We start from the raw sequence: 11,232 nt of genomic DNA on the forward strand, positions 1-11,232 counted from the left end.
TGTAACTGGGGCGTGGAGCCAAACTGTGCAATGCCTGCAAGGTCTGTTTGTGAACAGCTGTTCTGTGTTGGCAACGTGAACCAGGGCAACCATTTTCACACTGAAGTCATGGTCATGTGCTCTGCATTTGTTTGTCATTTGCAGGATTCGGGCAGAATGCTGATGATTTAGGATGCAAATATGTAATGCAATAAGGTGTAGTGGAGCAAGAGAACAGAAATAAATGGTGTCTGCTTTGAATTCGTGACCAACAGCCTGGCAGTATTGATGTGGTGGGCAAGGGTTGGTTAAAATTCAGATAACGATCCTCTCAGTGATTGCTGCTTTTGCTACCTGTTCTTTAAATGGTATCAACTTTGTCTCTTCCAGGAAAAATAAAATGAAGGAACTAGTGTCAAACAGTACAACCAGTATTTCTCAAGCCAGGAAAGCTGTGGAGCAATTAAAAATGGAAGCATACATGGATAGAATGAAGGTAAACTTATTGTTGATATTATGAATTCACTGACTAGTTTGTGGAAAAGCATGCCTTTAATAATGCAGATATTAAGAAACTGTGTTGAGCAGTAAAAAAATATTCAGTACTGTGAATGAGTTACATACTGACTGGTGGGTTCTAGTGGAGTGATTTCCAATGCCTGGCTTCAAGTCTGTTTCTGTGTGAGTGTCTGTTACATTTGTCAAAAGAGGTAATTTGTGAAATACTTAAAATCAGCTGGCGGGTGCACAGGCGTTCTTCTTTGTCACCTGTAGCTGAATTTAGGTGCAGCTCTGGTTTCTTGGTTTTTCTCCCTTAAGAATTGGAATAAGTCTCTAAAATATTGCAAAATTTTTTAATAATGATGACACAAGCTGAATTTCTCTGTTTTGTTTTGTTCTGTTTTAGTGCAGATGTCATCGCACAAGAAATGTGTATGATTGCAGTGTGCAGTTATGATTCTTCACACTTGATAACATGTTGTATGTGAATATTTGATTTCATCATGCCTCTGAATACATGTGGGATTAAATATTGTCATCAAAGCCACTAGTAAACAGAGGTTTTCAGGTTTTTTAACCAAAAAATCCTTATTTTTTGGTTAAAAATAATGTGGATTATTCTTGCATATCTTTCTGCTTTCCACTAGGCTAAAATTTTGTGAAATATCAAGCTAATAATGCCATAGTACTTTTTAAGAAAGAAATGCCCTTTTCTTTTGCTCTCTCTCTCTCTTTCTGAAAATAGGGAATAATTATTTTGATTAAAAAATGCAGTCTCTACAAGGAAGTTTTTGTCTTTCCATCTTTAAAAAGTAATGCATTGTAATTACCCAGTTCTCTGCAAACAACTGTAACTGAGTTGTTACAAACTGTAACTGAGATTAAGTCAGTAGGACAATTTAGAAATGTTATACATTAAAATCTTCATGTCGTCTTAACTCAGTCTGTTTGTCCATCCATGCTGTGTGCTGAAAGTCTGCATGTAGTCATTGTGGGGACAGTAGTATATATTTATGATTTTTAAAATAGTCTCAGATCACAAATCCACCAGCTGTAAAATTTACAATTCAAAAATATTAGCACAATTCACATGAGTGGTCAGTCTTGCTGATATGAAAAAAGAAATTTCAGTCGCTCTGTTTTGTGGCAGTTTTTAGTGATGTCTTGTGAGCCCACTGAATTTGCAAAAGTAGTTTCTCTATTTCATAATGTGTCACAAATTCATCACATAACCTGTTCACAGTGACAGGTGTTTGTTTCCTGCAGTAAAAGAAGGTCTGCCTTGGTTAGTCCCAACTCAGGTCATATTGCAGCTGCATGAACAGAACTGGCAAGGGTGGGTGTGGGTGGCAGAGGAAAGGATTTGAAAAACGTGGTCCAGTTTATTGGCATTTGAAATTGTTGATACTTAGTAGATTGTCTTAAACTTTCTTCCATATATGCAGTGGTAACTGTCACGTCATTAGGTCAGTTATGCAAATAGCTTCATTAGTTAGGTGTGTAACATTCTTAATTACATACGCAAGAAAGACATAGCTGCCAGAAAGACATAGGTTATTTTTATAGTCAGTTTAAGTAAAAACAACACAGTTATTAGCAAAAGTGGCAGACCTAAAAAACAGGTAGCTTGATAGTGCAATTATTTAACTTTTTGAAACAGCCTGGGACCAAAAACACACCAAAGAAAATCTGACATGTTTCAGAATTATGAGTGTTCCTATACTAACATAAAACCAATGTAACTTTTCAAAATGCCTTGATTTCTAGAATTTCTTTGAACAAGCATATGAGGGATTGTGAGAAGCAGTTGATTGGCTTTTTATTCCTTCAAAAATCTGCTTGTCTTTTTAACCTTGAATCAGTTAAGCATGTGTTTCAGCACAGCCAAAGTTTACCAAGAGACTTTCCAGTGGTTTCACAGGAGCTTTTAAGTTCTCAAATCATCACTGTAAAGGTAGATAAATGACTTTTTTTTCTGGAGTTTTGCATCTGATTAAACTAGTTAGACATTTAACAAAAGATCAGGGCTTTCCAACTAATGTAATTAAACTCTCTTTTGCAAATAGCTGTAGCCAGGTTGTTATTGCCACAATAGGCAAGACCACATTGCTGACACTGAAGAGGGTTCTGTGTTATTGACTGGGGAAATCAGAAATTCCAGTTTGTTTTTCTACTACACAGGCACTTTGTTTCCCATGCACAGTAGCTGCTATAAGCAGCAAGAGTTGGGTCTGCTCAGTTAAAATGTTGTAGTTAGAAGTATGCTGATAGTTGCTGAATCCCCACTGTGTTCTGGATTTTTCTAACTAATTTAAGAAGTCCTGTTAAGTTCTCTAGCCAGTCAGAGCAGCAAAGCAGTGCTGTGTTCTGAGGTTCCACAAAGACAACTCACTGCTGAGGTGTGAAACAAACAGGACAACTTGAAAGAGGAGGATGGAGTCATTGGTGTATTGACTGGTACTTGGAAGGAGGATTATTGTGGGGTTTTTTTGTAAACCATAGGAATCCCAGAAAAATCATAACTGAACCTGTCTAACGTGGCAAAGGAGCAGCTAGAGTTATAATGCAGAAGTAAGTAGGAAGCTGGAAATGCAGCTTCCAAGTTAGGAAACACCAAAGTAAATCGCATGAACAGTGGCATCATGGCTAGTAGAAAAATGTGTCTTCTAAAGGTGCTAGCAGTAAAATCGAGAAAGCAAAGTTTGTATTGGTGTTTATCAGAGTTGTCCTCAGAATAAAGCACTACTTAATCTTCTCTTTGCAAGCAGAAAAGCAAGAGTGCTCTGACATTTAAGACCCTTGGCATATCATTCCATTTATCATTACCATAACCATTCCAGTTATCGTTCCATTTTCTTTTCCCTTAGGAAGATAGGAAGTATTCCTAACTGGTCCTGAATAGTGTTGGGAGATGAATGGTGAGAATGACAACAAATATGTGTGAATATCTTTGTTTTAGATGTAAAGGATAAGCAGAGTGGCTGTTGTAGCAAGGCTAGTAATTAGTCACAATCCATGACAAGGCAGAAGACGGCGTAATTGCAGCATTTTGCCCTGTCACTGAAGCTGATAATTATTAGTACAGCTAACAAGATATTCTAACTCTGGAAGGTTTTGTCACCTCTGCTATTCTGAAATATAATGGCAAAATTTAACAGTCCTTCTGAAACTAACTCTTTAAAGCATCAGGGTTGAGTGTTTTGTTGGATTTTTTTCCCTCTTGTTAATTTGATAACCAGATGTGGTTTTTGCTAGAGCAAAATTAATTCTACAAAATGTGAGATCAGTGTGATACCTATATACTTCATCTCTTCTAATCCATACACCTTAAAAGATTTTTTAAAAATGAAATGTTAACTTTCTGATGGAATTCATCAATCAAACTGGAGTCTGATTATTTTTCTTTAGCCACTTCTGCAATATGTATAAATTACTTTGAATTTGCAGACCAAGCCGTATTGCATAGGAAAGCTGACATGATAAAAGTGTTGCCTTCATTTGAATATTCAAATCACATGCATTAATTTAAATTCTTAGGAAAAGCTATTTTGAAGCTGTCCAGCAACCCCAAGGGCAAGTAAAAGCTACAAGAGAGTGGGCTCCATTTAACTCCTTCCATGGCACAATGGGTGTATTCAGCACACCTGTGTGTCCAGCACAGCCCGCAGCCCTGGCCATGGGGTACCTCTGGGTGCTGCCTAGGCCAAAGCAGCCATCCCTGCTGGAGCCTTGGTGCCGTGCTCAGTTCACAGGCTTTCCACCACTGCTCTTCCCAATAATGACATGGAGCAGGAAACTTGCTGGAGGCAATATTGTATTTTTGCTCTTTTTTTGGGCCACAGGTCCGACTTTGCCAATACTGCTCACAGCCACAGGAACTCGTGCTTTTGTTGCTCCTGGACTGTGATTAGCTCATTTAACTCCCTGTTGTGAATGGACACATTATTCCACTGTGCAGGCCTAAGTTACTCTACTTCTGGTGAAGAAATAGTTATAATTCACTTTTATGACTACTGTAATCCCAGTGGGAGGATTTTTCCTCTCAAAACCTTTTATTTGTTTAAAGGATGAAAATATACGGCCTAGTGCAGGTTTAGTTTGTGACAACGATCACATTCCTCAGTTTTTTGTTGCAGGTTTGTTTTTAAATAAATTGTACTAAATCAATTGTACTTACCGTTTAAAAGCAAACTGTGATTTAAACACTATGACATTGAAGGAAGGATTTCTTTTCACAGAAGGGGGTGATGGGGCATTGGGGTGGGGTGCCCAGGGAGGTGGTAGAGTTGCTGTCCCTGGAGTTAAGAAAAGACTGGATGTGGCACCAAGTGCCATGGTCTAGTTGACAAGGTGGTGTAGGTCAAAGCTGGACTTGATAATTTTAAAGGTCTTTTCCAACCCACATGATTCTGTGATTTTGTGAATCACAACATTTTTTCACAACATTCCTACCAGCATTACAGGACAGGTTAGATACAAAAATGTATATTGAGCTTTTTCTAGTGAAACACCCTTTTTTTGTTGTATCAAAGCACAGCAATACGCAGAGAAACAGAAAAATATATTATTTGGTTTATCCCTTCTAAGAATGAGGTTTGAAATTGCACTTCTCTTCAATTGAATAAAAAGCAATATTCTTGGGTTGATGTTGCTTATCCATGCATGGGACAAACAAGATCATTACAAGAAAATCATTACAATCCTTTGTACTTTGAGGTCTGTAACTTTCCACGCATTTTTGCTTTACCTGCTTCTTTCTTGAGAAGCACTGGTCCTTGTGAACATCTTTTCTGATTTGTTCAGTTTTCTGTTTCACCTGTGCCCAGCAGCTTTCTGTTCACATGTAGTGTCTTTGCCATCCTTTCGTCTTACAGGCCAATTTAAAGACAAATTAATTTTAAATGACCTTAACACTCTTATTCCATCCATTTGGGGGATGGTCTATACTGGGGTGCCAACCACAGGTTCTCCATAGGTTTAAGCACTCTACAGAAGCATACAGAAATTAAAGAAATAAAGAGGCTGTAACTATCTTCAGAAGTTCATTCAAATTTCATGCCAATTCTAACTCAGTACCCATTGACTATGGGCTGGGTTCATGTCAAAGCAAGCAGGGTGTGGGGAAGCTTAAAGGTAGCATTGATGACACACCTGCTAGAAAAACACCAGAAATGTGATTTGTTTCTTTTCTTTGCTCTAGTTGTGCAAACATGCTGACCTCAGTGTTTGATGGGGGACAAACTGTCATGGTGCTCAGAGGAAAGACTTCTTTGTAATAGAAATTTAAAATTCAGAATTCATTTTCTCAACTATCAGAATATTGAAAACCCAATAATTCACCAAAACAAAGATATACAGATAGCTGTGAATATCTTACTGACTGAGCAGAACAAAAAGATTTTTTATATACTTTCTAAATTCTTGGAAAAATGAGTCACTAGGGCCTACTACTACCAATATTCTTATGGCAAAAAGCTGCAAGAATTAAAAGGTTTAAGATTTAATTTTTCTTTTAATGCTTGCATTGCAAATATTCAACATACTGCTACATTTTTGTATGTATTTATATTTTCGTAAACTTTTCAGTAAGCATAAAACCATGCTCTAATTTTGGAGACTTGAGAATTGTTTATTTTAGAAGTATAAAATATTAAGTTAAAAATATTAAGGTGGTGCTCAAGTTTAAATGAATGCTGTGAATAAAAGATTACTAATAGTAATTTACTGAGCAGAAGATATTAGTCTTTCTTCATTGAAAAGAGCAGTATTTAGCTTAAATGAGAGCTATGACACATGGTGTTCATGTTTTGTTCCTGGTTTATTATTTCTTTTTAATCCTATGGTCATGTGCCTAAATAACTTCTTATTTTGCAACCAGAGGACCAAAGGGTAGAGAGAGAGTGTGTGTGGAAAACCTTAAAACCAATGAATGGGAGTAAGAGCTGAAGCAGGTTCCTCTACAGAAATACACACTTCAAGGAGAATCCTTATTGCTTATGGGTGGTTAACATACAAATGTTTTAATGACCGTGTGCTCCTGACTTCCTCCTGCTGGAGAGGAACAGCTTGACATGGATGATATCAATTGATACCCTCTATGTCACTGTGTTAGATAAAATATATGAAAGCTAGGAAGAGCAAATTGAGAGATGTGTCTAATATTTAACGGATACAGCAATCTACTCCCTGTTTTATGATAGCTTCCATTATCATTTGTTCTATGAAAAATATGTATGCAATTCAGATTGGTTCAGAGATAAGTGTTACAGTAGTTCTCTCTTCTCTTCTATTAGGTATCCAAGGCTGCAGCAGATTTATTGGCATATTGTGATGCACACATTGGAGAAGATCCCCTTATTATTCCTGTACCTGCATCTGAAAATCCCTTTAGGGAGAAGAAACTCTTTTGTACTATCCTTTGAGTCAGTTTTCAATTAAAAATGTCATCTGCTAAAACTTGGTATCACTGTTGCATGCTTTTAGCATTTCTTTTTTCAGATGTCAGTACTTACCCTACAACTACAATATTTTTGGAAGGTAGTGCAATTTCTGCTAAAAAACCCCCTAAAATTAAAAAAAAAAACAAACCAACCTTAAAAATTCAAGGTAATGCTTATTGTTCAGAGCAATGTACAAGTTTAACTTCAGTTCTTCATAAATATTCTTTTGTTCTTAATGAAAATATCAAGTACAGTATCAAATTGCAGATATCTTTGCCAGTCATAGATTTTTCTGGGGCCTAAATGAGTCATACCAATTCTTGAAGCTATTTTTAACATACTTATTTCCTTTGGAAGGTGAATTCAATTCAATTGCCTTTACAAATTTCTATCTAAAGAGAGTAGTGTGACCTTTTCCTCAAGGAACACTATTTAGGAAAAAGGCCCAGTGGTTTATGATGTTTAGAATGATTGGGCAGGAAGTGGTGTCTATAAATATGTTTTCTGAAGACTGTAAGAAACTTGACTACAAAACCAGTCCTAGTAAAGTGCCGTTGTAGCTATGAGCAGAATGAAGATGTACAGTCACAAATCAGGATTCCATCAATAAAACTGTAGAAAAATGTGGTTTCTTGTATCTTATTTTGAATGATAATGATTTAAATTATTTAGAAAGTAAACTGAACTGTGAAATAAGTGTTCCTGAGAGTTTTAGTGGGGGGATGTAAAACTGCCCTGAACAGCACAGGGAGGGGGAATTACATTTTCTGAGCAGCCCTCTACATGCTTTTGCCCATGAGAGTAGGACTTTATGGGGATGGAGAGTAAATGGTAAATAAATGTTCTAGGATATGCAGCGAGACCACTGCACTGTTGACAGCCACTACGTTTGTATATTTTGTGGCCACAGATTAGTTAAATTGTATATTTTGTGGCCACAGATTAGTTAAATTGTCAGCAAGTAATTTGTGGAGGTTCTGGGATGTTTCTTTGTTTTGACTTTAAAGTGCAGTGAGAGGAAAAGAATGAGGTGTGAAAGAAGACTGCTTTCTTCATGAAGTAAAATTAAGCTCATACAAGCCACCTGATGGAAGCAACTGTCACTTTGCAGATTTTTTTGTTTGTTTGTTCCTCTCCTTCTTAAAAAAAGTTAAAATTTTTCCAATCTGATGTATTAGGACAGTTGTCTCACTGCAGTAGCTGATATGTAGAGTGTATCAGCCAGCCCCATGAGGCAGGAGACAATTTTGTTAGAACTGCACCAGTCTGAGCTGAGGCTCTGAAAAGCCATCCATAACAGATCAAGCTTCCTCCCTTCCTCTACACAAACTTGTATTCCATAAACATCTTAAATACCTGCAAGGCAAAAAAACTAGCTGAGGAACTGAGGGCCTTGGGATATTCTTAAGTGCTGAATTTAGATGCTGAAAACGGCTGCTTGGTGAACAAAGCCATGTGCATTTCCCCCGAAGTGCATGTACCTTCTCCAGCTTATTTTTAGCAATTTCCATCGATGTCTGTTGTCCTGTTTTGTGCAGTGGAAATACAAGATGTCTGAACTGTACAGATTTTGTTGTCTTTGCCATTCAACTTGGATAGTGTGCCTCACTCAACTGTGTTCAGCTACTAGTCTGGGCACACGAGACAGGGGGCTTTGGATGGTGCTTCTGCTGCTGGAAGAACTCGCCTCATATCTCATGTGCAATATTATTGTAAAGAACCCCTACATAACCATATTCCTTTTAAATAATAGACTTTTGGGATGTCTTTCATTCAAAGATCTGTTTTTTTTAACTGGGCAGCTGAAGACATCAGTATCTTAGCAGGCTTGTTGTACCTATGCTGAAAAATATTCAAGTTACAAGTAATCAAGTGTCTTGAACAGGTCTTATTTTGGGCAGGCTTATCCTTGGTTCCTATTTCAAAGTTTTCAGCTTAAGAATCATATTCCCAACTTCTAATAAGAATATTTCTTAACATGTGGTGTGTTTTTATTTTGGGGGTAGAGAAATAGGGTTTAGCTAACTGAGTAGCTGTTTTATTGACAGCTAAATAAAAAAAAATACTTTCTGAAAATATTTATTTAAAAAGAGCAACAAAATGCTTAATAAGGTTCTTTAGGGAATCCTTCCTACAGTGTACATGATTTGGTAACTGCTCTGATCACCATGGCAACATTTTCATTTGTCCTTCCACATGTATGGTTTTAACTGGAACAGCATGGGAGGAGAATATAGGGCATACGGCTTTATTCTCAAAGGCTTTGTAACAACTTGCATTTGTGTCTCATCATTAACATTCCCATCTAAAATAACAAAATTGCCACAGCTTATTACAGGATTGCAAACAGCTTGCTTTCTGTTTACAATTAGGGTTGGTTTCTGACATCCTGAGATTGAAACATTTCAGTGCTTTTGAGTCTCTCTGGTTATAAGAGCCACATTTACAAAAATCCAGAATTATTATTCACAAGAGTAGAATGTAATTCTTTTGATCTTCAGGTTTTTCTCCAAAATTTTTTCTTCAAGGAGTTGCAAATGTGTTGGAGTTATGTTTTAAATAGCTGTTTCTGATGTTTGTGGCTTCTTTCATCAATTCATAAATTTCATTAGGTTAAAAAAAAAGAAAATATATCTACTAAGATGATTTTATGCTTCTAATTTTAAATTAGACTGGAATACCATGAAGTGCGTATTTATGTAGGAAGAAGTCTATAAATTTGTTTGAAGAGTTTAAACTCTAGAAGCATAAATCCTTACTGGAAAACAGAACATCTTTCTCTAATATCCTCGGGCCTTATTTACCAGTTCCTTGAATGAAGATATACTACTGGCAAATTAGTAATTTGAAGGGAAAGAGGGTGAGGTGAACTTGGAAGATCAGCACTTCAAATAAAATTGTAACAGCTTTGAATTGCATACAAATATATTATTTCCCTTAAGAACACTATCAAAAAATTGACTCTGTCAAAAAAGAATGATATTGTGTGGTTCGCTTTTTTTTAATGCCAGCTTGATCCAGAAATCAACATCTAAAAGAATATATTTTCCTCCAATCCCAGCAAACCATAAAATGTCTTAGTCATTATTATATTTTGTGCTGCTTTGACCTTTGAGGCAGTTTGGATAATCTGCTACTGATACTTGAGTTTCATGCTTAAGCATCTTGCCTCAGCTCTACACAAAAATATCTGAATGATTTTGTACATTTTCCTAAGTAATTGATATATATTATATTATGAAGTATAGCATGGTATAAAAAACCCAAAAGCTCTCCAAAACATGGATTTATCTAACAGAAAGGTTTCCTGAAGGCTGAAGCAATGAGCTTATATTTTCATCAAACAGTCTGATTTGATTTCTACTAATTTCAGTGAAAACAAAACCAGACCTGCTGTCATCCTAATGCTGTACTGCTCTCTCTCTGTTTCATTTCATATGCCATTAGGCTTGTTTATTTGTATTTCTGGCCGAGAAAGCAATGAGTGCTCTCTTAACTTTCTGAGTTGGGGCTGTCATCTCACAGAGTGAGAACTTCAGAACAGAACTGGATTCAAGGAGGTTTTGACATGTTATGAGTAATCCTTTCTCCATATGCCAACTCTTGCTGCTCTGATGAAATGAGAGTTCCCAATGGCTTGGTGGTAAATTGTAATGTCTCAGTGGTACATGTGGGGCTGGATGTTTTGCCTCCATCAGATTAATCTCCTTTGTTTACTTTGAATTTAAGATACTGCCATTTCAGTCCTAAAAACTATCTTCCTCCTCTCCATCATATACTAAATCTCCCTCCTTTGCTTCATATATCATGTATTAAATTAGTAGCAGGGTGCTTGGTTGCTGCTGATAGGCAATTTTTTAAGCTAACCTCTATGAAATTATGGTCAAAGGAGAAGAAAAATATGGAGGGGAGTTTAAACTAAGCTATTCCACATCACACCATAGGTTAAAATAAATACCACCTTTGCTGTCAGTGGTACTAAGGTAAACAATTATTCATAAGGACATTGTAACCAGGCATTTTTGCAATGACTTACAGCAGGATCAGCTCCAACAGAAAGAAAGAACACCTTGGGAACAACAGTCTGTAAAGGTGCATATTAAAGCCTAAACTTCAATAAGGCAGTCATTTACCCAGTTGGATTTCTGATATCAAAAGAGTAACAAAATATGTGCTTTGAGAGGACCTGATGATATAGTTTTTCCTATCTCTTCATTATGTAGGGATAAAAATCTGTATACATAATTTTCTTAGAAAATGCCATAATTATGGCTGTCCTTTGGCTCTGCACCAGAATATGGATTTTTTTTTT

The 11,232-nt window shown here is 36.6% G+C and overlaps 1 protein-coding gene across 1 annotated transcript; it reads left to right on the plus strand.

The window, feature by feature from the left end:
- Positions 1-206: 206 nt before the first annotated feature.
- Positions 207-6,902, plus strand: GNG4 (G protein subunit gamma 4). The gene is made up of 3 exons (XM_062489009.1): positions 207-226; positions 370-475; positions 6,774-6,902. Exons 2-3 carry the CDS (start codon positions 380-382, stop codon positions 6,900-6,902), a joined length of 225 nt encoding a protein of 74 aa, XP_062344993.1. The 5' UTR covers positions 207-226; positions 370-379.
- The last annotated feature ends 4,330 nt before the right edge of the window (positions 6,903-11,232 follow it).

This window comes from Cinclus cinclus, chromosome 3, assembly GCF_963662255.1.
Source record: "Cinclus cinclus chromosome 3, bCinCin1.1, whole genome shotgun sequence".
NCBI lineage: Eukaryota > Metazoa > Chordata > Aves > Passeriformes > Cinclidae > Cinclus > Cinclus cinclus.